We start from the raw sequence: 27,835 nt of genomic DNA on the forward strand, positions 1-27,835 counted from the left end.
TGAGGAACTACACAGTTTTTGATAGTACAACAGCTGAAAAAGTGCTTTTGCAGTGTCACTTTTTTTTATGTGCACCGTGTGTCAAAAACTGCATAGTAACTGTTAGTGTCAACTGATTCCATGCAAAACCTGTCTCCCCAGCATCAAATCGTTTTGTAACTGTCCGCATTTATCAAAGGAATTGTTGAAATGTCTTTCAGTTTCTCAGTCATGGTTTTTCTGTGGGCGCATTCTCAGTTTTGCTGCAAACGTCACAAAATGTTGGACGAGTTATCTGACATGTAGACAGTCTCCACCTGTCAGAGACGCAGCTGCAGTGTTGTGCTACAAATGCTAAGAACTGCAGCCAAGGGCGCTGAGAGGGGAAAGACAAATTGTTACAAAATATTTATTTCAGATGGGCTTCTCCATCTGACACTGGACAACATTTCTATTGTCTAGACAGGATTGATGTGTCCTTCCATCTACTTTGTGGTTTTCTGCCTTATCCCCAGTTGTAGAAGTAGATCTTCTGCCAGGTGGGAAGGTAATCCATGAGAGGCCCTGAACAAACATCCATTTTTTTTTAGAGAGGGACAATAACACTTGAAATAAAACAACCAAACACTTTGAAAACACTTTTTACAATTGCAGGTAATTATCATGGAAACTGACTTACTAGACCTGGTGATCAATCAACCTGAAAATTAAATACTTTTTGATGTTGATTGTTATTGTAACTGTTGTATCTGACTTTGTAATACATCAATCCGACTGAAGTCAAAATTCAAATTAACTTCCCAGTGAAATATTTTATTGAAGTGTACAGTATTAAATGCCGGATCTTTATAAAAATAGGATTTCCATCCAAATACCGTATTTTTACGGCCATAAGACGCGCTGCATCAAAGGGCGCAACACCAGCTGAGGGTGCTATTTCAGTATTTAATGTATATATTAGGCGCGCCACACTACAAGGCGCTAGCTCAGCTCCAGCTCGCGCTAGCGAGCTCAGCTCGCTCTAGCTAGCTCAGCTTGCTCTAGCTAGCTCAGCTTGCTCGCACTGGCTAGCTCAGTTTACCCGCGCTAGCTAGCTCAGCTCGCGGTGGCTCGCACCAGCTCCGCTTTCTAACTGATGCTAACTCACCAGGACTCAATCCCTTTAAGGATCACTGCCAAAGGTATCACCCCAAGTCAATGACAGACGTCCTGAAACTATTAGGAATCACTGCCAATAACTCTGACCCTAATCAATAAGAGGTGTCATGGCAATTCGTCTACTAGACAACGTCAGGGGAGGGACTTCACTGGTCACCACACTCCTTAGAGTCACGGTTTCAAATCAAAACCAAAAAAACTCAGCATACAAGCAAACAATGAAACAAAGAAATAAGATTAAGACAAAACATGTATCTCTCATGCCATCTATATACCAAAAAGAAATAAAAATAACACAAAAAGATTATAGCAATGGCTTCTTGGGAGCCACTCAGCCTTAGCCAATTACAGCAATGGCTTCTTGGGAGCCACTCAGACTCAGCCAATCACATGGCTGTTTAGAGAGATGTGCTGTTGTGCTTTGGGCATTTTGCAGTCTGTTGTCTAAACCTGAGACGTTTCTTGCTTGCAATAACATAAATGATAAGACAGACTATACACATTGTGGACAGCTGCCCTTTTGTCCAGCTTTCTCCTACACCATCACCCAAACACCATAGTCACATAATGTATGAGTCACAGTCAATTCGAAGCATAGGTGACTCAGACTTTGACCAGCAGGGTGTGCAAACATGCACTCCGAACAGCCCAATGAGTAAAAGGGTTGATGGTCGAGAGTGATGCTCAGTCCATATAAAGGGCGCGTCGCTTTACAAGGCGCCTCGTTTGTTTTGGGGAAGATTTGGGACTTTAAGGTGCGCCCTATGATCCGGAAAATACGGCATTCAATTTTTTTGGGGTGAATTACTGGACACATGCAAAACGAACAGTCGACTTATCTCTGATTGTATTTGTTACTATTTTGTGGATGAGGGGACTCAGCCATGAGATGACATCATACACACTATTTTGCATCCTCAATAAGGACCTCAACATGATTACGGGGTGGCATTGTGTTGCTGTTGGCGGCAGCAGTTTGTGACGGCAATAACAACTGGCCCAAACTCCTGTAGCTGCCATACCACTAAGTGGCAACTTCAAAATAAAAGGAACTAAGGCATTGATGTCCATGTATTCTAAGGTTTATTTTGAAGCTCGCCTTCTCACCGGGTTACCGTCATGCACAACCATGAATGTCGTTGCTGTTTTCCATCGAGAATGGCATGAATGTTCCGATTGGGAACCTTTAGTGGCCAGGGGACCCTAAGCAGCTGCTTATTTTGATTACAGGCTGGGCCAGCCTTGATTCTAATAGTATATTTAAATTCCTTTAAAAAGGATGTAAAATATTAGGAGTATGGAAGTACCTCAATAATTGATAAAATAAATTATAGCAATTTCAGTGTTGTCATGTTGAAAGTGTCATTTTGAGAAAAAAAAAAACATTTCAAATTTTAGCACATACCTCTTACAAAGGTCCATAGAAACCAGCACCTTATAAATATGATATTGACTGAACTTTCATTACGTGTTGAAAGACCACTCAGAAGTCAATTCCAATAGCTAATAAGGGCATATCTAAGATTTTAACCTTTTAAAGCCCAAGTCAACCCAAAATAATTCTTTACAATAATATCTTTTATGCACCTCCATTAGTCTAAACATGGCATTCTGATTAATATCTCATTTGTGGAATATGACTTAAGCAGCATAATTCATCAATTTTTGGCCATCTGGGGGGGAAGGGGGGGCATTTTGTTACTTTTTGTCAACTGAAAATGACATCACAGTTGCTGAGGGTTCAGGTAACGACGAGTCACGGCTCAGCTGTTTTCTGAAGCTGAGTCATGATTGGTTGTTGTCTGAGCCCTGAGCAACTGTGACGTGTGATCTAATCCAATTTCAGAATCCTTCTTCCCCTTTTGAACAACCCATTTTCAAGATTCGGTCAAATCCAATAATCAGATTCTAGTCAGATTACCTGTGAACAAAATATTGATACAATTTATGTGAAGGTTTACAAGTTTCTATTCCAGTTACTGTATTTGTCAAACGACGACAGGAAATGAACAACTCATCATGATTTTTAAAAGTTTCACACCAGAGACAGTCATACTTACGTGCTATGAGGCCTATTCCAGGAACATGCTTGGCCAGAAGTTGCAGTAGGAAGAGAATCTTTTCCCTGCAAAAATAAAAAGAACATTATTTTACTCCGATTTATTTAATTTTAAACAACTGTGACTTTTCTATCATCGAGGTCCGCCGTGGAAGACAGATGATGTCTGACAGAAGTTGAAATTCAGTAGCTGAAATTTCCCTTAATAAATTTGGAATTATTCTGTTCTCTGGTTGGTTTTCAACAGCAAAAACAAAAGTTGGACTACCAAATGAGGTGTGAACCAATCTGAAGACATGAATACATTTAGGAGCATACTGCATATTTGTATTGACGCGTTCTGAAAGATGTAAAGTGGTAGTGGTGATATTAACATATCAAATGCACTTTTATGATCATCAAACCGCGAACCAGTTAAAATGAACATTGTGTAACAACTACAGGTGATCGGATCACCTGTTGTGTATGTTAAGTTGAACTAAAAAAATAAATCAAACATTGTCATATGTGTGTGTTTAAACCAAATTGTCAATCACTAATCTGGTAACTCTGAATTAAATAATTTTAATGTAGCACCTTCATCAATCATCAAGGACTTTTCCACCATTTTGCTAGAATTTACATTAGTGCCCCATAGTGGTGATCCAGATTTAGTGCAGGTATTAAATCTCAAACTGTCGTCCATTTATTAAATATATTTTCATAAGATTGTCGCTACAACTGGTATGGATTTTGTTCATGAAATACAGATTGATGAATGTTTTCCCACATCAGTACCATAATCACCAGAGATGGGCATTCCGTCCCAGGGATGCAACAGGCCGTCCATCCGGGACTCCCATTTGTTCAGTGTGTGCTTGGTGGCTTTCAAGCATACTCACTCTGAATATCTGTCATAAAATGGTGAACGGACAAGGTAGTAGAGTAGAAGAAAGGTTCTTCTCCTCATCTCTTCCCTCTCCCATTTGTTGTTAAATATTCTCTCGTGGAGCACTGCAAAGCTAGACAGAAATACGGAAAAAAAAAGGAGGCAATGAAAATTCTGAGTACTTTTCGAGAAGTGTCAAAAGACAAAAACAATAACATCCTACTTTGACACTTTGGACAATAGTTTTATGGAAAGAACATATTTTTCTTTGGTATAGTTAAAGGAATTATCCAGGTGTGACGACCCATTTGTCATTAACAAGCGTAGTTTAAATATTTTTGGATTAGGAAACTGAACTTAGTCATCATTTTCATTTTTATCTATTCATTTTGGGAAATTTGGAAATAAGTGATGACTTGGAAAAAAAAACCGCCCCCTCCACTCTCTCCATTTTACACTTGAGTCATTTGAAGGGTCCGATTACTAAACTCCCCATTGGAAAATCATTGTACTTTCGTAGCTTATTATGTCCAAAACGTGATTAATTGGCATCCATGTGGACATCCCTACCTATGACCACTTCAACATATCAAAACTATTGGATGGTTTTCAAAAAAACGTTCCAACATTTATGGTCATGCCTGACACCAGTTCTATAAAGATTTAGTCCAGATATGAGGGGGGAAAAAAGAGTGATTTACAAACCTAGAAAGCTCCAGACCTGCGGAGACAAGCCATGGCTTCCAGGATCGTTTTCCGCACAGTCCGAGGCTGAGTACTGCAGTCAAAAAGGACACATTAAGGACAACTGCCTAATTTGAGCTTCAATAGAACATTCACATGTTTTCTAGAGTGTAACTTTTAAATTGTGTTTTTCTTTTTTATGCATGTGAAAATGGCTTGTTCGTAATGTTCGTAAGAGTTAAGTGCATCATCAACGTTAATCAGGGTTTTTTTTAACAAGATTTTACAACACCTCAGGCTAGCAGTTTGACCTCAACACAAATAATGAAAGAAACCTCACGAGGATTCAACCAATTAAACAGTGATTGGTGGGAAATCCGGTCATACATTTTAATAGCATTAATCCTCATTAAGAGCTTTGGGTGAAATTGAAGCCTATCCTGACCTATTTTGGGGTACGCCCTGGACGCGTCGCCAGCAAATCGCAGGACACAATGCAATGAACCATTCACAATTTAGGACCAATTTAGATCATGGCTATCAGACTTAAGGCCTAGGGTCCACCAACTCACATTCTGCTGTATATTTGTGATGCAAACCAAACTTTTCTTTTTCAGAGATGGTACAATAAGCAAGGATACAATGTACAAGAGGTCGACTGATGTACACAGTCTCAGCGATGGTCTCTTGGAGCCTCAAAGGTGTCGGTTTGCTGTGGAGCTTCTCTTCCCTCAAGTTCCGACTCATCTTCTTCTCCTCACTGGCTGCGCCCCACTGCCGAGGCTGCGCGGAGGGAGCTGCCACATCACAGAGATGTGGAAATGTGGAGAATGTGTCTTTGACAGATTTGACCTGGCAACAGGTGTTCCTAATATAGACTTGCATGTAATTTAGACAAAATGTTTGACCAAGTTTGTATGATGCAGTGCAGTTCCACACAGCTGAAAATACTGTCATTTACATAATGGAACGTAAATCTAACACTCTAACGGTGGAATATTTCATACACATTCATTGTTTAGGAATGCAATATCATATGCATTTTTTTTTCATATTTTTTGTCAGATACTAATTTGGAGACTGAAGTCCAAACAATATGGCCTAAAATTCACATCATGGAATACGTTGAATCACTGCACATTAATTGTGCCTATTGGAAAATATACTTATATGTAAAAAGTATGATGGAAGTATCAAGTAAAATGTGAAAAGTCAATTATTTTAGATTTAGCATTTCCTGTTAAAAGAGGCAGAAAGAAACTGGTTTATTCCTCTATGCTTCTTTTCATTCACATTTTCATGTAAAACATGACAAATATGTCTTCTCTCATTACAAAGAGGAGACTCATGTGAATGTAAATTATGCAAATTGTAGAGATCAGTAAATAAAAACAAAGTGAGACAATTAGTGAGTGTCTTGCAGACGACGCTTACTGCTGCCCAGGGATCTGATGACGCGGCCTGACCTCTGACCCACAAAGCAGGCATCACCTTGCTGCTCCACACGACCATCATCTGTGCACAACAGGAAATGAACACAAGCAACTGCCTACATTATCTTTGTTGGGTCATCTCATTTTGGGTTGTAACATATAAATGTTTCGTTGAAGATGAATACATGTTACAATATTGGGGGGGGAACATGTAGTCAAAATGTCAAGCATAAAAGAGAGCCACCAGAGTTTACATCACTAACCTTTGCCTCCTATCTCCGCACCCCTGTCAAGGGGAATGATGGGCGGTGAAGTCTGGATGCCCGATTTGTACCACAAAAGAAGCACAAGGCGAAAAACTGCCCTATGGGATTAATGGGAGAGGAAAAGTTCATCAGATGAGGACCAGCAAATGATAAACGTAGGTTTGCATGTAAAAATTATATCAGTACTAAAATTCACCCTCCTATAAGACCCTGTTAATAAAAAATAAAATGATTACTACTTTCTGTTTCCTGATCAAAAAATATATAAACTAACCTTGTTAGTGAAAATTAGGGGTCTCCTGATACATTTTCCACTTCCGATCCGATACAGATGTTACGGCCTATAGTAATTTCCGATTCAGATATCGGCTGATACGATATGAGCAGGAATGATACATGTAACTTACTGTTGATCCAGTCGTTTATTTTTTTGGTATAAATTGTTAGAAGAGAGTCGATCAAGTTACACTGTTATACAGAATAACAATAGTCAGCACCGGTAGCGATGAGACGATATGACCCATTTATTCCAAACATGGGGTGCATCAGACTATTAACTGGATACATACATACCCTTACTAGTTACTTGTTAAAAATGCAGTTAGCAATGTAATCCAAGTACCATAATATTAATGTAATTTGAATACATTTAATTACTTTTGGATTGCTCCAATATGTTGACGAAACGAATACAACCAAAAACAACATAATATGATCTTTATTTTTATATCTTACTAATGTTTTTCCGATCTTATGGCTGTTTAATATAAATGGAGGCAGGCCAACAACAGTCGTGCTGGCTGACAATCGAGGCGAGTATGAGCTACGAATCTCATTCAAGTGAATGACAGCTGTGCGTAAGCGTGTGATTTTTTTTTTTTAACCGCAAACTTCAATATTTTTTAATAACTCCCAGTCCGTCTTCACAAGCTCCTTTGCATAAATGGTTGTTTTGATCACGTGGGCCATGCACGCTTGCTCTCGGTGCTGCTGGAGACAAGAATAGGAGCAGACTCCTGAATGGACAGCTTCTCTATGAGTGCTAATGTCGGACATTTTGCATGGAGTCCGATAGAATCTGATACGGGCTTTTGGGCTTATATCAGAACCTGATCCAATAGACATTATCGGATCGGGACACCCATAGTGAAAATGGGCCATCTCGGCTGGATAATTCCTTTAATGTGGAGGTGCATCACTGTCACCGTCTAAATAATTTACTTCTGGATCCAATTATTGTTGTATTGCACTGGAGAGGGGAGCCCTCTAATCTCGTTGCACACTTGAGTACAATGACAATAAAGGGATTTCTATTTCTATTTCTATTTCTATTTCAATTGTATGTACAGTACAGTCACCGCAAATGCTGAGAAAAGTCACTTACTTCAAAATTTGAATGAGTCCAATGACCAGCCAGCAGCCAAGTTCACCGCACAACTTTTGGGTGCCCATCTCCAGGAACACCTCAACATACTCCAACACAGACAGCCAGGTGAGGATTCTCTGCTGTGAGATGGACTGGACCACAGAAAATTATTGTGAACATTACGGCCACAAGACGTCTGCACAAATCCAAGCATGACTTGTGCAAGGAAAAGAAAGAGTACAATGATTAATCTGGATTTCTGTAATTAGTCTCTCTGTTCAAGATCTTTTTGTATCTAAAGACAGTTTCTTCAATCCTCATCCATCTTGAAATCGTTGGCGCTTGAACAATGAAAAAGCCATCAACCTTAGTCATGCTCACCACAGTCAGGGCACACTTCAGCCCTTTGCGCAGAATGCTGTCATTGAACAGAACCAGGAGATTGGAAGCAGAATAGACTGAAAAAAATCACAAATATTAACACATGCCAATAATAAACTAAATGCGCAAATAATTGTTGCTTGGGGGAAGCTAAAAGCTAAAATAATTTCTGTTCAAATAGTGTACATACTGCAAATTACCTGACTTCCTGTTCTTTTTAATCACTTCGGTCACCTACTTTGCCATGTTATGACACAACCGTTTTTTTTCCATTATTTGCATTATTTTATTCTACTACATGAAAGTGACTCTTCACAATTTACATGAAAATGTGGTTGACTTAACATAATACGTAAAAAAAAAGAAAGTCATTACCACCCATTGCATCATTTTACCCATTGCTTTCAGTTTTCTTCTGACTAGGTTTCAGTTTCACTTTAAGACATATTGGTTGAATATAGCAAACTGTTTCTCTCATCAACTTGTACTTCTTTTATAGTATCTCTACTGGACAGTTACAGAAAAGTACACATATAGAACATCCTTTCAGTCACACAATACAATAATTGTATTTTATGTGACCGTATGTGCCTATTAAAAGCTAAAAGGAAATCCGAGGCCGAGCAAGACCTCTATTTATATGAAATAAAATTCCAGGAGCATTATGGACTGTGAACAATCTAGTCGTGTAATCATATCAGTTTGTATCGACCTCCTGTCCCAACAATTCTGGTTATAAATGAGAGGATGGACAATTTGGTGCGTGCAGCACCTTTAGATTTATTAAAGAATTGGGTTTGTGTAAAGGCCATAAATTTTAAATAGAGGCAATAAAATAAAGTTCAAAACCTCGTGTTTTTTCGTAGTTCATGTACCAATGCGATTTCCAACCATTTCAATGGTGATTTGAGAGTGTGGTGACGGAACAAATTAAACTCGTATCTCAAGGCATGCACATTGAGTTAACTGAAGACTCAAAATTGTCCTTCGGTGTGAATGCGAGTTTGTCTAGTCTGTATGTGCCCTGTGATTGGCTGACTGGCACCAGTCCAGAATGTGCCCTGCCTCTCAGCCCAAGTTATCCGGGAGAGGCTCCAGCACACCTGGGACCCGAATGAAGACAAGACACATTAGAGATTGGATGGATGTGATTGCACAAACCTATTTTTTTTCTTATGCAACATTGCATGGTGCCGTTCTCTTTTGACTTGGTGTCAATTGGGTTTGAAAAAGATGTGTGAATAGTATGTATTTGACATAGTGTAGTGCTAACACGCTTGGGCTGAGTTTGATTTGCTCTGCAGTTTGCTGTAGTGTTTATTAGGACTTCACCATATTGTAAAAACGTGTGATATGGTTGCTGAATATCGCAATATCGATATTATTGCAATATTTCACATTTACATAAGGAAATGACATTGTTATTATCTAATAAAATATTTTTCAGCAAAATAAATGTTCTGAGCTAATTAAGTTATGATTCCTTTAGATAATATCAAACTATTGGGTGGCGATACGCATTTAAGTGGTCTTGTCTTTTTTTTTTTTTTTTGCATATTGAATGGATGAATATCAAGATATCAATATTTTTTTCAATATATTGTGTAAGTCCATCATGCAGTCTTGTGAATAGAAACACAAAGCTAGCCGATCATAAATTAATTGATCCCAAATTGAAGGATGCAGTCTCTAAATAAATAAATAATGACAAAAATGGACATACGTGTTTTTCACAGGACGCTGACAATTTTCAAGACTCACTGCCTAAAGATGATTTAAAAAACTTATTTTATAATACCCTTTCCATACATTGCATCATTCTCCTTCCTTTCCGTTTCCTTTTGACATGCTTTCATTTTCATTCTTTCTCATTCAGGATGGTAATTCTATTTGAAGTGCAGTGATGTAGGTGTGTCTCAGTAACTATTTTCATTGAATAGTTTACTGAGTTATTCAAATGACCACCTACTGTTACACTATAACATAGAAAATAAGGCTGTGCAATTAATCAACGATTACTAAATTGGCATAATCGTAAAAAACAACTATTATATACAGTATATATTATTATACACAGAACATTGTTAAGATACAATGTGTAATACTATAGTGAGTATACTTTTGTTCAAAATTTCGGTGTTCTGTTTATTTAGATGTTACAACAGTTCCATGGCAATTTATAAGTGTATAGCAAGGAAATGCCAATGTACTGTTTTTTTTATACAAGGAAATCATACTAGAATTTATACATTTTGACTTTTTTTTATTTTAAGATAAAATAAATATGATTGGTCTTAATATTGTTTCCATTTATACATTTACTTTTGTCTTTTTCTACGAGAATAATCCAAATGAATATTTTTTCATAATTGTGCAGCCCTAATTGAAATAATAAATATTATTATACTGAACCTTTTTTTTATGAATTTTGTTTCGTGCGGCTACTGAATTGCAAGTACATGTAATATAACATGTAATTGAATTAGCTTATTATTCGAATATAAAGACTGGATTACTTGACCATTAAGAATCATAAGAAAGATGGAAATATGAGCCACAAACACAACGGGCAGTAATTTTCAGCTCAATATAACATTGGAATGGAGAACAATTGTTCAGAACATTCTGAAATTAACTGGCCCCTTAAAAATAATAACGAGTCAATTAATTGTTCATTCTTTTTTTTCATCATAGTGGATCAGAAACAGTTCATCTAATGTCAAAGTGTGCATTTGCCTTGAAACCCACCTTTTATTGACAATGATTTAGCCTAATAAAATAATAATAAGTTTGTAAACGGAAAATATGAAAATAAAGAGTCAAGTTGAAGCAGATCAAAAGACTGAGAACAACAGTCAAATAGTTTTATGTCATGTTAATGACATGCATATCGGTACCGACCAAATGCCTACTGAGTGGATTGTAGTGTATGCTGAACATTTTTGCCTCTCATCCATGCGCTCATGTGATATTGTGCAATGTGCATGCAGCTTTACTCAACTCACTTGTATTTATTAAGCACTTTAAGGCAATCATCGATGTAAACAAAGTGCTGTACACAACGAGTAACTTTATGAGTAATCATTTTATTATCAGTTTATTGGGTATTACGAAAGATTGTTGAATGTTAATATTTTAACAAAGTTTAAACTCACCCACCCCCCACCCCCAAAAAGGTGGGGGGGTTGGTGGCACTTAATATCTAGAGTTATCTTTGTGTTAAATATTGCAGGTAAATGACTAAGATTTTTCTTACCAAGTTCAGATAGTTCATGGGAATCTGCAAATCTTCCTGTAAAAAAAAAAAAAAAGGAAAAAAGAAAAATAATCAGCGTTTGATGGTGGTGGTTTCCTGAGGTGCAGTGCATTTTTATGTTGTAACCATTGTTCATAATCGGGGAAGTCCCTCACCTGCGATCAGGTAAGAGATGGTCCGAACTGTGCTCTCTATCTGGGCCGTTGCAGTTGGGTTCCTTCTAACGTACTCTTTATAACGCTCATAAATCCGAGTCACTTTATCAATGTGCTCTTTATAGCGAGACATTTTACAACTAACACAGATCCACACTCAACATTTAAAGGTTGTTCTAAACAACGTTATTTATTAAAATAGATGTTGCAGTTACAGAAGCACAAGCAAACATAATGCACTTCCGCCTACAGGACACATTTCCGTAGAAGTGGTCCTTGCTCTCTTTGAGTCCCGCCCCCCGAGTGCTTAGGTGAACATTAGTTCCGACCATATGTATTTAATGCTCGGTTTCTTCTTCCTGACACGTTATTGTTGCATCAGCATCCAGCAGCGTAGCAATGTCGACCACAGGAGAGCAAGGTACTTTTTCGACTTGATCACCATTGTGGCGTAGTTCTAAATGATCCTTTTAACTGTCTTGATCACTCATGTAACAGTACGTAGCTTCGCTCCTTACTGTAAAATATGGGCTTGCCTAGATGGCTTGACAATCGGAACACGCGAAACTCATTGGCAAAACCTCACCTTTGATATAAATAAGAGACACATTTAAAACATATATATATATTATTATTACTATTATTCCCAAGTAATCCCGTTCTACACGAAATGGACATTTCGCCCCGAAACTATGTGTTTATTTATTTGTGTGTTGTATATTTGTCATTATTGTTTTAATGTTTATTTTTTGACGTCCTGAGCTTATAAACTTTGAAAGTTTTGATTATTTTCTAGTAACTAGTCACCTGTTTAAACAATGCAACACGAAAGAAATTAATCTGATCTTTTCTTATTATTGTGCAAGATTTAGATAACCTTTCATAAATCCCAATTGAATTAGTTTACACATTTTAACAATTTATTACTGAGATGTCAGCTGTTTTCCGAGACATGTTTTTGCGGTTATAGGCTGCTGCAAGTCAGTAAATTTGATTTTCGTTCATCACAAATGTGGTCCATGTTCGATTTAAATCTTCAACTCGAAATCAAAATGATTTTTGGTTATGGTCCCAGTTGCTGGTGTGTTTGATCACAACTTAATTAAACTGTAAGCCCATTTTCTTTCTGTAGAGTGTTGACGGGTCTTTAGTTGTTGTTTGCTCCCATCACTTCTTGTGTATTTTTGGTTTCGTTTTGACGGGATCGGCTTTATTTTCATTCTTAGTCAGTGGAGGATGCTCACAGGAAACCGTTCGCCTTCGCTATTAGTGTGTATGATAGAGCAAAACCTTTACATACCATTTTTTTCAATGATCCAAATACTTGCTTAGGTTTATTTAATTTGTTTCTGTCTGTTGATTTCAATTATTGGTTTATTACACTAATGGTTTATAGAAATAGAAATAGAAATAGAAATAGAAATAGAAATCCCTTTATTGTCATTGTACTCAAGTGTGCAACGAGATTAGAGGGCTCCCCTCTCCAGTGCAATACAACAATAATACAGACAAATATATAAATTAGATAAATAAAGAAGACAGTGCAATGGAATTCAGTACTGAATAGGGCATATAGAAACACATCACAATGCTGTTTTGCAAGGTTAGGGTGGTCTCGTGTGTGTGTGTATTTGATCGTATTCATAACCATATTATGTCTTCATTTTGAAAGACCATTGCAAGGTCATTTTGTGTGGATAATAGTTTTTTTTTTTTTTTAAATGTATGACCAAGATCTTGGTTTCATTTTTTTACATCTAAAACATTCTTTCATTTGAACTGGGGTTTGTAAAAGTTGTATTTGAACTGTACTATAATATTCAAAATATGAAAACTTGCATCACTTTATGACTATATCAGAATAGTGTGATTGCTTATTCTGCATTGGTTACTGTGAAAGCATCTTTTCTTGTTGTTGTTTGTTTGTATTTTTTGTAAGGAGTAAAGCTCCTCATTTTTTAGCCATATGGTGCATTACATTCCGTGTTGCATTCTGTCATTTGTAAATCTACTATTCACTAAAGTAAAATCCAAATTACACCTTGAAACGGTAATGCATGCCATCATAGCAAAGATGAAATCAAAATACAGTCGAAGACAAACTGATCTACCAGTTGCCGCATAACTTTCAGGAGGTTTCTGCTTCATTTGCACTGTCCTTAATTTTTCCTTCACTGGGTAAACTAATCTAATCGCAGCTGCCCAAGGGGGAGACCTGTCGGGGTGTTACTGTTTGTTTCAGGCTGGCTCAGCCTAGTCTTATCTGCAACTATTTGCTTTCTTTCTTTCTATTTTTCAGCCTTTGAGTATGGCTTCTTGTTCCAAATAAAAGAGGATGCTGCACTGGCAGTGGCACTGAATGACTACCTAACCACTCGCAGCTACCTGGCTGGTTTCAGCCCTTCACAGACTGACCACAAAGCATTTAAGCTTCTCCACAGGCCCCCAGACCCACAACATGTCCACGCTCTGCGTTGGTACAGACACATAACATCCATGCAGCAGGACCTGAGCCCAGAAAGCAGCAGTGAGTAGACAGTTGAAGACCTGAGCAGTCGAGACTTGTCTGTGGAACCAGCTAGGATTTTAAGGTCCTCAGGCAGGGAATGTGGCTAGTCACCCCTACAAGCACGATCGCTAGCAATAACGCTTTCGCGTTTGCCTTTCATCATACGCACAATTGCATATGCTACTTGTTGCATTTAATTGCAAAATGTACAAACATTCAAATTAAAAAAAAAAATAGTTGAGTTGAGATATTTTATACTTTTGTTGGTTTATTGCCGGGGTGTCAAATATATGGCCCGCAAACGGGTTTAATGTGACCTGCGAGTCACTGTTCAGTTAGGCTATAGTTACTTTTATATTATTTAGTTGAATACAAGTAATATACATCTCTGTACCTAATTCAATACACTTTCTCCAAAACGGCAAATCTGTTCATTTGTATCGAACATTTCAATGAAGTGGTCAAGGTGTAAGCCTTTCACTCAAACATTTTATTGTTATTTACAAGCCATGCTCACATGAGCATAGCAAGTTGAACAACTGGCATCTTTGTCACTATTTAACTTACAAACTTTGATTTCTAAAGAAACAAACATCTTGCCACATAAATCAAAATATGTTAAATATGACACCTTCTGCTACTGCTAACATAAACACATATGACAAGAATTAACGTCCTTATACCTTCATTGATTAAATGCATTGCACCACACAATGCATTCTGGAAACAGTGACATACCCGTCTTTCCATGTTTGTAAATATCACAAAACCAAACTATTTCAATGCATGCGCATTGCCTTTGATGGCTGGCATTAACATGTGTGAGCTGGCCTGCTCCTTATTATGGCAGTTAAAGCGCTCTTCAATTTGTAATTTGTAAAAAGCTAACATGAATGATTGCTGAAGTGATAGAAAGTGGGGAACTACACAAGCATTCACCTAAGCATTGAGCTTCGTCACTCAGCGCAGGTAATAGTTTTCAATCGCCGCAAAGTGATTCACGCACTTGAATATTCGGCTCAGTCTTATAGTGCATTTTAAAAATTTCATTTATTTACTTTTTAGCTTAGCTTAGCACACAGTGCTCCAATATTTGACGTGACATCATTTCTTGTTCGTGACTTTTCTTTTTCTTCTGTCAAGTACACTTTCACTATGTCATTACGTGGGTGCCACCCAGTGTTCAGACTAAGTCATCACAGTTGAACGTTCGCTAAACAACAAGATGACAAATTTGGTATACGTATAATATAATGGTAAATGGGAGGCATTTGTCAATGTTACTTGAAGTCTTTCTGTATTCAATTCAATTCTTTGCACTTTATAGTATTCCTTGAACATATTTTGATTAGGACTTTTTCCTGACACTTGATAATTGATTTTATTTTTAGTTCTTATTATTCTATATTCAATATAAAGTGTTTATTTTATGAAAACATTTCAAAGTATTGCGTTTTGTTATAGATCATGATTTCAATGGTCTGGCCCACTTGGTAATAGATTTTCTTCCATGTGGCCCCTGAGCTAAAATGAGTTTGAAACCCCTGCTTTATTGCATGCTACTGTATGCTTGCAGCCTTTGCATACTTTTTTAAATTATGGTTGAATAGTTTGAGTGCTGTAGATGGAGACCAGTGCTAACGTAGACCCCGAAAGATTATTGTTTTTGACAGATAAATGCACAATGAAATAGGCACTTAATGCGCGCAGCACAGTTTTTTTTTTTCCATGTTTACTGTCATTGAAAATCTGTTTTGGTCGTTAATGATTCAGTGGAAATGCCAAGTAATTTTTCCACCTCTTCCGACCTTGATTTGGCTCAGTGCTTGAATGGGCCCTGAAAAAGTAACTGATGATAATATGGTAATAATTTTCAAGTTTGACACACGTTTTATTACAGACATCCATTTAATAGTCAACATTTTCAGCCATGTATTGTTGCCTGGAAAGACACACCCAAGGCACATCTAAAAAGATGTTCCAGTTCAGTCACAAAAGAATTCCAAACAGTCAACAGTGTCACAATGTCTAATTGGTCTACTCCCACAAAGGAGGCTGCTCCAGAGGGAGATTGCAAAAATGCCAATTCTGATTCACGTCCTGACCGTGTGACGGCAGGACAAACTGCTTGAGTGGTCACTGTCAGTCTCCAACAGGAGAGATTAGGAGCAGTCATGGATGTTATGTATCATGTTAGAAATATGCTTTCACATGAGCGGTCAATATGTACAGTCAACATTTGTGAAACTAAATCCGAGCCCAACTAAAGTGCATCTTTCCTGCTCTGTAAAGTAAGTGCACTTAATTAATGTAGTCCAATAAAGTGATGGGACTTGTGCTTTCACGGTTTATTGTCTTATATCTAAACAACAACCCAATTAATTTAGAATCCTTGTTTGTGGAAGGTGGACCGAGGAATGACATCGCTCAAGATCAGTGTTTTGCATGGAGTGTATTGACAGTCGCCAAATGAAGTAAATGTTGGCCCATCTTTAATATTTCTGACTATCTGATTTCAGGGAAAGGAAAGAGAGTACAGCCTCAGTGGTCTCCGCCATCTGGAACAGCTGTTCCCCAACTTCGACTCTATAATAGTCTAACCAGAGCAAAGGTATGGAAGATATTTATTTGAAATAAAATGTCATTCACTAATGTTAAAAACTTACCAAAATTCAAGCAGCATAAACCTTGGTTAAATTTCCTTAAATGAAATTCAAACATCAAGGCTGATCAAGCGCAGTACTGCATTTCTTAAAATATGGTCACCGTCAACTGCCTGCCTTTCATAGTATATAAAATTTAGAAAGAAAAAAGAAAATGGACCATGACCATTTGAAAGCAACATGATTATTTTAGAATGCTCTCTGAGTTTCAATGTGTATGGTATTTGAGAAAGAAGACAAGTAATTACAACATTTTGCCGTCATAAAAATACTGCACTGATAATATAGCAACATTTTCAAAGAATGCAAATGCAAAAACCAGTCAGTACAAAAAAGGTACAACATGAGAGCTTAATTTAGCTGCCTTCCAACGATTTTGAATATTCTTTTGTAACATCTAAATAATTAATTTGAGAAAATTCTTATTTCTTGCGCTAGGTAAAGTCCTTAAAATCCTCCTTGTGGATTATTACATAACAAGTATAAAGCATCTCAACACTTTTACTGTACTGAGTTATGACATTATTCAACACTTACTTTGATTTTTAATTTTTATACCCGCACATTGTGATGAAAAGCATCACTCATGTCACTCTGCACTTTATCATATTTGTATATTATTCATTTATAATATTAATAATAAAAAGTATTATTATTATTATTGTAATTATTATTGTTGTTATTATTATTATTATACAATTCCCATTTACTTACATTGTTTTCCGGACACTTCAATTTGGACCTATTCGTGACATAAAAGGTGTCCTAAAATCCCGAATCCTTAACCAATTTGTGCAAACCAGGGCACATTTTAGTCTCTGACTAATGATAACCTATCCTATATTTTGATTTAGATGTTTTGAATTTTCTTTTTTTCACACTTTACCTTACATCGTATAACTTGGTGTGATCTCAGGTTTTGGATAGGCGTGATACTAGTTAAGCCACTGCGTGCATGTCTGATGTTGCACAACATTGTCGAAGAAATACTCAGTTTGCATGAATGCCCAGGCACACGGAAAATTAGGAGGAACGTTAAGTAACAGTTTCATGCATTACTCTTGTGTTCTGTTCAGCGTCAACATTCAGCAATGTCAAAGTAGACAATGCTCAAGCATTTTATCGTCGTATTAATGCCCTTAAAAAATAATGGCATGTTTTTGATTATTTTCCATTTCAGTCCTGCACATTATGATTTGTGAGTGAAAGGCATGTTGTAAAAATATCTAAATAAATTAAAGAAACTGAACTGAAAGTAAGGATGCAGATGAGTTTTCATTGTTTTCAACAGAACACGCACTCATCAACTATTAACTCCGCTCCTGTGAACTCTTTTAGGAGCTATTTGTTCCTCAGAATGGAAACAAGGTCACATGGTACAGCTGTGGGCCGACAGTGTATGACGCCTCCCACATGGGACATGCCAGGTAAACGGGACCCAGTGAAGAGCATTCCACCTGCCCAGACCACCTTCCTTCATACTAATAATTTCTGTCTTTCCAGATCATACATCTCTTTTGATATTCTGCGGAGAGTACTGAAGGACTACTTCAAGTATGATGTTTATTACTGCATGAACATCACAGACATAGATGACAAAGTAAGTAAAAGCTTAGAAAGAATGACTTTTCTAGTTTGTGGGGGTCCAATTTTCTGAATAGAATTTTTGAGCGAAGAGAAATAATGATTGCTTATAGAATATCACTTATTATGAATATCAGATTAAAAAATTACAATGCTGCGGAAAGAATTGTTTTCTGTGAAATGCCTCGCCCCCAACTATGACGTGACCCCAACTTTACCTGTGCATTGTTTAACTCGATGCTGAGGGGAAATGTTCAAATATTGATGTGATTTAAAACAAAACTGCTGGTTTTAAAAGAAATTACAACTCTCCATCACATGGTCTCATTTTTTTGTTGCTATTCTTACACTGCAAAATTTCTTCTTGTTGATGACAAATGATGGCATCCTCAAGTCTGTTATTTAAAACACAAGCATTTTAACCAACACTTTGGTGAACAGATGCTCACGAGGAAGCTGACAAGAAAGCCTTGATTAGTGTCATGTTTAGTACAATTTGTGGACATTTTTTTCCACTCAGGGAAATTAAGGGATTGTGATTCCAATTATGAGCCTGTTCCACGCAGATCCGTCCAAGAAATAGATTTGTATCTTTTTATCTGTGTCAGATCATTAAAAGGGCACGTCAGAACTATCTTATGGACCAGTACAAGGAGAAGCAACCACAAGCTGCTCAAATACTGAAGGATGTGCTGACTGCCCGAGTGGTGAGAAGTTACACAAATCAACTTTGGTGTCATGAACTCTAAGTTTGTGTGTTACAAACAAATGAAGGTTATTCTAAAAGTTTAACTTGATATTTGAGTATAATGCGTTAGCAGTGGCAGTATGATTTGAAAATGTTTACCGTACTTGTTTTCCCTCAGCCATTTAAGGCCCGTTTGGCCTCAACAACTGACGCCGACAAGAAACAGATGCTAGAAAGGCTTGATGCCGCCATCACTGGCGCTCTGCAGCCTCTGCAGGCAGCGTTGGAGAGTAAAGCTGCAGATGATGTGGTGCAACCTCTGGCCCAGGTAGGAATTGACCTTAATTGCAGCAACAAATTTATTTCCTACTATTTTACATTTAGTGATTGGCAAAACAACTGTGTAATTTCATTTGACCTTATCATAAAATATAATAGATGAGGATATAGTTTCAGTATTCGGCTGTTTAACATGAAAATCCACTGGTAAAGTGTTCTTTCCCTTAGGCACTACTGGTTAATTCCAAGGACATGCTGTCTGACTGGCTAGACGGTCTGTTTGGAAGTGAAGTCACAGACAACTCAATCTTCGCAATTCTGCCGAAATTTTGGGAAGGAGAGTACCATAAAGACATGAACGCCTTGAACGTACGTAGCAGGGTGCACTTTTATCAGAAAGATAATGCTGGGTGACAAACCACTCTGCGTCTATCCTGTAATCTATCAAACATGTAAGGACGGAATTGAGTCAATGCTAAATATCAAATCAAGATTATAAAGAGAAAAACTGACACTGTGTAATGTACATTTCAGAAGAAAATGGGGGGAAAAAAACAAATATTTAAAAAAATGACCCGAGAGTATACTCGACTGAACTGTGCTAAAATGATCTTTCTGTTCTCCAGGTTCTTCCTCCTGACGTCCTTACCCGTGTCAGTGAGTATGTGCCAGAAATTGTGGAGTTTGTGAAGAAGATCGTCGCAAATGGCTATGGGTAAATAAAACAGAGGGTGCCAAGCAATGGTTATTTGCTTTAAACACACAACCGACATAATTTCAATTGAAACGCTAATAAGTCAAATGCTGTGTTCAGGTATGAATCGAATAGCTCCGTTTACTTTAACACGGCAAAGTTTGATGCCAGTCCACAGCACTCGTATGCCAAACTTGTGCCGGAGGCAGTCGGAGATCAGAAGGCATTACAAGAGGGAGAAGGTAACATGTTTGGAATTACTGTATTGCATTGCAGAATTTTACAAGACTTACTGTATATTTTGGTGGATTTTTTTTTTCTGTCTTGTAGGTGACCTGAGCATTTCTGCTGACCAATTAAGTGAGAAAAAGTCACCCAATGACTTTGCCTTGTGGAAAGCATCCAAGCCAGGAGAGCCTTCGTGGGATTCTCCTTGGGGAAAGGTGAGAATCGTTTCCTTTCTGCTTCCTAATTGAGAGCCTTTTGTGAAGAGTACAATTGATAGAAGTCTGAAAATATATTTTGAACGTTTTAATAGGGAAGGCCTGGCTGGCATATTGAGTGCTCGGCCATGGCTGGCTCCATCTTGGGGGAGTCTATGGACATTCATGGTGGTGGTTTTGATCTCAGATTCCCCCATCATGACAACGAGCTGGCTCAGTCGGAGGTGCACTTTTTTTTTCTTCATTAATGTTCAATGTTTTGTAAAACATGGCCAGCTCAGCTGCTAATAATTGACGAAATCTAATTTATGCTTTTGTTCTTCCTAGGCTTTCTTTGAGAATGATCACTGGGTTCGTTACTTCTTGCACACTGGTCACCTGACAATTGCAGGGTGCAAGATGTCGAAATCTCTGAAGAATTTCATTACCATTAAGGATGCCTTAGCAAAAAACACAGGTACATCTTTTAGTTATTTTTTTCCCTCATAGTGAAATCAATAATCACATTTTTGTTACTATGTGTCATTTTACTGACTAACTTATTTGAGTAAAAGGTATTGACGCCAATTTTACTCGATGTGACTCTGGTTAAACGTAAATGTCCAATTTGTATTATTGGTCCAGAGGCTTTCTTTTACTGTTGTAAAACACCAATGTCATGCAAAACAAAACTCTTATAGCCAGGCTTTTGTTAGACGTTTACATGCACTTAAATAAATACAATATTGCATAAATTGAAACCACATTTTAAAACATCTTAATCTGACTCTGTTAGAATTATTTAGAAGTTGCATTCACTCAATCAGCCTATTCGTTTGGAATTGGAATTAAAGCCTCATATACATCAATTGAGCAAACGTCTGATCTGGCTTTTTGCGCATGGTCCAGTTTATTGGCAGAATGATTGCCATTAGAAACTTTACATTCATTCCCAAGAGAAGAAGATAACGCCTCAATGGGAGCATTTTTTTGACCAACTAGGAAATAAATATGTGCGACAGCATCTTAAATAAGTCAATATTTGAAAGTATATTGATGTTTAATTTCATCATGGTCATCATATCTCAATGCATTATTTACCTCAAGTTTTTTCAGACCTATTTAAGCAATTTAGCTTTTTTTATGAGATAGTTTCACATTACTGTGATATCTTGAGAGAAAATTTGACACTGAATTGGAAATAGTCTAATAACTTTTCCTGATTGTTATTGCAGCCCGCCAGCTCCGTCTAGCTTTCTTGATGCATTCGTGGAAAGATACCTTGGATTACTCCCCCAACACTATGGAGTTAGTTGTCCAGTACGAGAAGTTCCTGAATGTATGTGATACGGGCCAAGTGGATCTTTCACTCAAAATAAAATAAAAAAGTTTATCCTAAATGGTATTTTCTAATGTGTTGTTTTCATCCTTTTGTGCAACAGGAGTTCTTCTTAAATGTGAAGGACATTCTCCGTGCACCGACTGACATCACTGGGCAGTTTGAAAAGTGGGATGTAGCAGAGGGGGCACTTAACAAAAGGTTGGAGTCAGTGTCGAATGTAGAAGCTGATATCCTCTTTGCATAGATGGACACTTTTCCCAATTTTGCCGGTCCGTCCCGCGTCGTCCATCCGCAACCTGGGCACACTTTCGTCCTCCGTCATAAAAATAATATCCCTCTGTCGCCCTCCACCGTCATCTTCTTAAAGTCCTTCAGTCCTTGCATTTAAGCGTCCCTATGTGCTTATACTATTTTGTTTTTGATGATACATTTTTAAAGGCAAACAACAAAATAACCACATACTGGAATTTTTTTTCTTCAGTGGAAAGGGCGTGTTAGTGTAAATGAAATATCATTAGACGACAGCATAACTGCTAGACTGCCATCTAGTGGTGATTGGTGATTCACATATTCGCAGATTTTCTTTTATTTTTCCATGTTTTTTAACATTTTTATAACAGGATCCACCCTCCATGTTCATATGTGGTATTTGAAGAACTATTTGTGTTTCTAAAAAAAAAAAAATAACAAACTTCATCCCATCGCTGCTGTAAGATGTATGTGTTCATTTTGCAACATGGAGTTTACACTCCGTAACACTGATTTGGGGTCTTGCAGCCGCAATAGTACTACTCGAATTGACAAATTTGTAGGTGTTCCTGCTCTTTTTTTTCTTTTTTTTATACAATACAACTTTATTTATAGAGCGTATTTCACAACAGCTGGAGCTGCAACAACTGCCAGGATGGCCGAGTGGTCTAAGGCGCCGCGTTCAGGACCCAGTCTCCCCAGGAGGCCTGGTTTCGAATCTCGAATTTCCCCATTGTGGGACTAATAAAGGGAATATTATTATGGCTGCCAGGATGGCCGAGTGGTCTAAGGCGCCGCGTTCAGGACCCAGTCTCCCCAGGAGGCCTGGGTTCGAATCTCGAATTTCCCCATTGTGGGACTAATAAAGGGCAAATTATTATTATTATTATTTCCATGTGGTGTAATATAAATTAGCGGGCAATTAGAACATGACAGTAGCAAATAATTGTATGATCTGTGTTCCCTAGTTTTTTCGACAGGAAGTCAACGATCCACCAGGCTCTGTGTGACAACATTGATACCCGCACAGCCATGGAGGAGATGAGGCAGTTGGTTAGCCAGAGCAACAGCTATATCGCCAGCAAGAAAAGTGCCAAGCTGAGACCCAACCGAATGCTCATGGAAAGTATCGCCATGTATCTCACCCAAATGCTCAAGGTGAGAAGATTTGTAATAAGGCATCTGGTGCTCTAAGCCCATTTCACTTTTTTTAGCTCGCATTGGTCACTCTGTCTTGGCACCTCCTGTTTTACTACTTTCAAATTCCCATGATGTCAAATTGTTTGGTCTGTGTTTATGTCTGACCCTCTCATAAAAAGTTGTTGATGTCTTCTAGATATTTGGTGCAATTGAAGGTTCAGAGCCCATTGGTTTCCCAGTTGGAGGACAAGGACAGGACGTTGACGTAAGATGTGATGCCTTTTTTGTTTTTTCTTTTATTGGGGAGGGGGGTGCAGGTAAGGACATGACGATATGCAATAATAATTGCAGGGTTGCTCACTCTCTTTTAAATCTACTTCAAATATCAGGTCATACAATACCACATTATCGGCTTTTAATGAGTGGCTGCTAATTTAATGGCAAACACGGCATTCTGTTTGCTTCATATATGTGTGCCTCACCTGCCATGAATTTCACCACGGCATCCTCATGATACGTTTTGTCGGTGAAACAGTTTTGAGACCACCAAAGAATATATTTTCCCTAATATCATTGTGACGGTGACCAAAGATTTCCTACTTTAGTCGTTTGTAATATTTGTTGGCCAGCCTGGACACAACTTATGTTGTTACAGCATTACATTTGTCATTCATGTGCAGGTAGTCAATGACGCCCATTAAAACTGTTTTAAGAATCAAATCTCTTTTGCTTTCAGAAGAATTTGATTGAATGTTTTGTAACAATAAATTATTGTATGCAACTACAAGATTTGTTAACACTACAGCCAAATACTGTTGCTGTATAGTTGACACATGTTGATGTTTTAATAGGATTGTTATTGAATTATTGCCACTTTTTTGTTTTATAAAGCACATCGTTACAGCTGCAACTGTAAAAAAAAAAAAGTGTTTTACAAATAAAATTGTATTGTATAGCAACTAATGTTAAAAAATTCTGAGATTATATTTTTGTTGTTTTATTTTTATTTTTTTTTTATAGCTGGAGACCACTGTAATGCCTTACCTCTCGGTCCTCTCGAATTACCGAGAGCAAGTGCGAACAATTGCCAGGCAGCAGAAGGGTAAGACTCAGAATTCTGCTTTGCTTTGATTTGTCTTGCAACATTTTAAGTGGAACTTAAAAATAGTTTTAAAAAGTGTTTTTTTTTCGCCATAAGTGTAAATATTAATTTTTAACTTTATCTACCAGTCATAGAGTTGCTGCAGCTTTGCGATGAAGTCCGTGACGTTACATTACCAGAGCTGGGTGTCCGTCTTGAAGATCATGAAGGTAACATTCATTTATAATTTGATCAAGTTTTGCCAGTCAACTGCTGCATGAGTTGACAGTACTATATGATAGAATACAGTTTATGTACACTTTGTACGTGTGTGTGTGCGTGTGCGTGTCTGTGTGTGTGTCCGTCATCGTCAGTCGGTACAAAAAGGATTTTGTGTAAGCATTCACAATACATTATAAATGTGATTGTGGTCTGTCTAATGTGTGAAAATATTGCATCCCCAAAGTGACTTCCATGAGACGACGTCACTCAAGGCGTATTGTTTACGGAAGTAAATGCGGTCCAGCGTGTCAGGGAATTTCTGCAGAAGCGTGATTCGATAGGAGGTGGAAATATAGTATTTGGGGTAATGATGGGTGTGGCTTTTCCATCTCATTTCATGGAGATGTCACTAAGGATGTCATTGCCGTGCGTAAAATTAATGAGTGGCTGAATTATTATTTTCACCATTTTATGCTTCATGTTTCAAGTGGGATTAAATCAAAGTAAAATACAAAATCAACACTTTCACTCAAAGCAACTTTGCATGTTCGATCTCCCAGCGCCAGCACTCTCACTCAATCACATTTTAGGCTCTGGATGACTTCAATGACAGATACACGTGGCCTGGCATGTTCAGGCTGCGGTTGCGTTCCAAAGAAATCCCATATATATCCAATATAGGACCAAATATCAAAGTGGCCCAAGTCGGATTTGAAAAAATTGCTATTGAGTCATTCAGGCTCCCATAAGAAAAATCTGATCCAGGTCGCATACAGGCAAAAAAAATATGATCTGGGTGGCCTTTCCCTACAGTGTGGACCTAAAATGTCCGCCTTAGAGTTCGGAAGTGCAGGGTTCGCTTCCGGCTATGGCTTTCCTGTATAAAGTTTGCATGATCTCCCCGTATCTGTGTGGGGTTTCCTCTTACATTACAAGAACATGCATGGTCAAATAATTTACTGTAACCCAAAAAAGATATTTCTTTTGTACATATCACAGTTTTAACACCAATTCAGTTTTATTAAAGACCTAATGAGCTTTATTCATCATGTAGTTATGCAGTGTGACTTTGTTGCAGGACTGCCAACCGTGGTGAAACTGGTGGACAAGGAGATTTTATTGAAGGAAAGGGATGAGAAGATCAAGGTAAGAAGAGGTGGAAGCATTTACATTGCAATGTGTGACTGAGGACAAAGGCTTCCCTCGTGGGAGAGTTGACTCAAATTTGATTGGCCGGGATGTGTGGCTTCATAGTATCAATCCAGCCGTTACCCGAACCACTTCTCCTCATGAGGGTCGCCCGCGTGCTGGAGATTTGATAAGTTATGTTGTTTTTTGTTTTTTTTAAATCTGCATTTTGACACTGTTTGCCTTAAAAGTTGAGTTTTTAGGCAGGTAGCTAACAGGAATAGAGGAAGTTTGTTTCATTCACGCTAACGTGGCAACGCAGCCAACGTCACTAGTTGGTGTGAAGTGGCGACGTTAACGCCAACAGTGTGGGAGCAACTCAGAGGTTTATTGACTTGAATTAAATAATTATTTCGTTGATGACAAAAACAAGATAGCAAAACACGTTTTGCACCTCATGAAATGAAGAAACAACAAAGTCGAACCCGACAAAAATCGAGTGACAAGGAGTGGTAATAGTTTGTGAAAACTGTTGGAACAGTTCGTTTCGACTATGGCGTTTTCATAAACATAGTCTCGCCACCACTACCCATTTAATTTTTAGAGATAATATCCTTTTGTGGAATGATAAGTGAGAAAATAATATTTTATCACTCCTACGTATTTTGTGACTGTGCAAGGTTTTCTGACTTGACTTGCTTGAAATTTGGTGGCAACTCGACTTGCTTTAATTTTATTTCGATTTTTTTTTTTTCCCACATGATTTGTGACTTGCAAATATGACTTTTTCCCACCTCTGCTTACAGGCCATTTCAAAATGGCTTTAAAGAGTAAGTGCCAGAGTATATCCTGGTGGCAGAACGCAAGTGATTATCGCTGAACTGAATAAATCCAACGGGTCAATATAGACCTGGTCGAAAACGATGTTGGTAATGTGAGACGATTACAAAAAAAGTCTGATTTGCCAAGCATTGCCAAATTAAATATTAAGTGGAATTAGATCCTTTGTTGCTGTACCCCTGATGATCTCTCATGGCAAACTGATGAGCACATCAATCAGATCAGCTGGTCAAAAAACCTCACCAAAGTCATTGAATGACAAAACAGAATCACAGATTCACAGATTCCCCCCCCATAATTGAACTGCAGTGACAGTCCCAAAAAGCTTGGCTGGGCTGCTCGCACATGCATTAACATGGCGCAAGACGCTCATGTTACTTACGTGCGGTAGTCGAAGGTTGAGGCATGCTAGATATTCCTGACTTGAGGCATCTGGGGAGTCAGGTTCATACTCGCCAAGCGCACTGCTCGCCACACTCGTATTCATGGGCAAGGTTCTTTAATAAGTAAAATGAGATGAATAAATTAGAGGCCCGTTAATTGATGTATAGTATTTGAATACAAGACGGAAGGTTTGAAGTGCGAGCTATTGTGTTTGCAGCTGGAGGAAGAGAAGCAAAGGAAGAAAGAGGAGGCTGCCAGGAAAAAAGAAGAACTGGAGGTTAGTTTTGACCTCTTCAGCTCATCAAAAATGTACTTAACATTTCATCAAACTGCAATGTTCCCTGATTTGTTTGTTCGTGGATTTTGTGTTTCAGATGGCTAAGCTGGCCAAAATGAAGATCCCTCCATTTGAGATGTTCCTTGCAGACACGGACAAATATTCCAAATTTGATAAAACGGTAACACATTATCCAAGTTTTGTTACTACATCTGTCACTTTGTTAAAATGTCCTTTTGACATCCCGAAGCGGAAATATATGAACCAATTGTTTTGGACGTGTGTGCAGATTTTGTAATGTCATTTCTTCATCTGTCCACAGGGCTTCCCTACTCATGATGCTGAAGGGAAGGAACTCAGCAAAGGACAAGAAAAGAAACTGCGCAAGCTTTTGGAAAACCAAGAGAAGCTACATAGAGAGTATCTTTTGAGCAGGGGCGTGCAGTCAGGAGAGGCAAAAAATAATTAAATGATCTTTAAAAGTTCAGTTCAATGGTCTGTGTTTTTTTTTTTGTTTTTTGTTTTTTTCAAGCCAATCGCGTACATTGTGTCGGCCATGTCAGTGTTTTTGTTGTTATTTTCTTCCCTCCTTCCTGCCATGTGCTTTTCTGTTATTGTTTTGTCAGCTGTGTAGGGGCGTTTCCCTCTCAGCCTTTTCGTCCTCACCAGCCACGCACCTGTTCCCTGTTAATCATCACGCACCTGATTCCCATCTGCTCCCCTGATCA

At 38.0% G+C, this 27,835-nt stretch overlaps 2 protein-coding genes across 3 annotated transcripts; one reads left to right on the forward strand and one right to left on the reverse strand.

Moving 5' to 3' along the window:
- Nucleotides 1-204: 204 nt before the first annotated feature.
- Nucleotides 205-11,902, reverse strand: pex16 (peroxisomal biogenesis factor 16). The gene is made up of 11 exons (XM_088295433.1): nucleotides 11,606-11,902; nucleotides 11,451-11,486; nucleotides 8,195-8,271; nucleotides 7,832-7,965; nucleotides 6,445-6,545; nucleotides 6,183-6,263; nucleotides 5,390-5,545; nucleotides 4,770-4,842; nucleotides 4,078-4,197; nucleotides 3,198-3,262; nucleotides 205-543 (listed from the first exon to the last, which is right to left on the reverse strand). The coding sequence occupies exons 1-11, from the start codon at nucleotides 11,736-11,738 to the stop codon at nucleotides 485-487; spliced, it is 1,035 nt and encodes a 344-aa protein (XP_088151559.1). The 5' UTR covers nucleotides 11,739-11,902; the 3' UTR covers nucleotides 205-484.
- Nucleotides 11,895-27,594, forward strand: cars1 (cysteinyl-tRNA synthetase 1). 2 transcript variants are annotated; one of them, XM_088295428.1, is made up of 23 exons: nucleotides 11,906-12,026; nucleotides 13,905-14,132; nucleotides 16,634-16,725; nucleotides 18,116-18,204; nucleotides 18,281-18,377; nucleotides 18,970-19,068; nucleotides 19,228-19,377; nucleotides 19,557-19,697; nucleotides 19,955-20,043; nucleotides 20,143-20,264; nucleotides 20,353-20,465; nucleotides 20,561-20,689; nucleotides 20,793-20,922; nucleotides 21,680-21,783; nucleotides 21,887-21,984; nucleotides 23,004-23,193; nucleotides 23,372-23,440; nucleotides 24,196-24,277; nucleotides 24,406-24,486; nucleotides 25,557-25,624; nucleotides 27,048-27,107; nucleotides 27,205-27,288; nucleotides 27,430-27,594. In XM_088295428.1, the coding sequence occupies exons 1-23, from the start codon at nucleotides 12,005-12,007 to the stop codon at nucleotides 27,574-27,576; spliced, it is 2,484 nt and encodes an 827-aa protein (XP_088151554.1). In that variant the 5' UTR covers nucleotides 11,906-12,004; the 3' UTR covers nucleotides 27,577-27,594. The 2 variants fall into 2 exon arrangements, with proteins under 2 accessions (XP_088151555.1, XP_088151554.1); XM_088295429.1 differs by lacking the exon at nucleotides 13,905-14,132 and having other exon boundaries at nucleotides 11,895-12,026.
- Nucleotides 27,595-27,835: the final 241 nt, after the last annotated feature.

Source organism: Idiotropiscis lumnitzeri, chromosome 5, assembly GCF_059441095.1.
Source record: "Idiotropiscis lumnitzeri isolate Australia: NSW breed Sydney's pygmy pipehorse chromosome 5, RoL_Ilum_1.0, whole genome shotgun sequence".
Lineage (NCBI taxonomy): Eukaryota > Metazoa > Chordata > Actinopteri > Syngnathiformes > Syngnathidae > Idiotropiscis > Idiotropiscis lumnitzeri.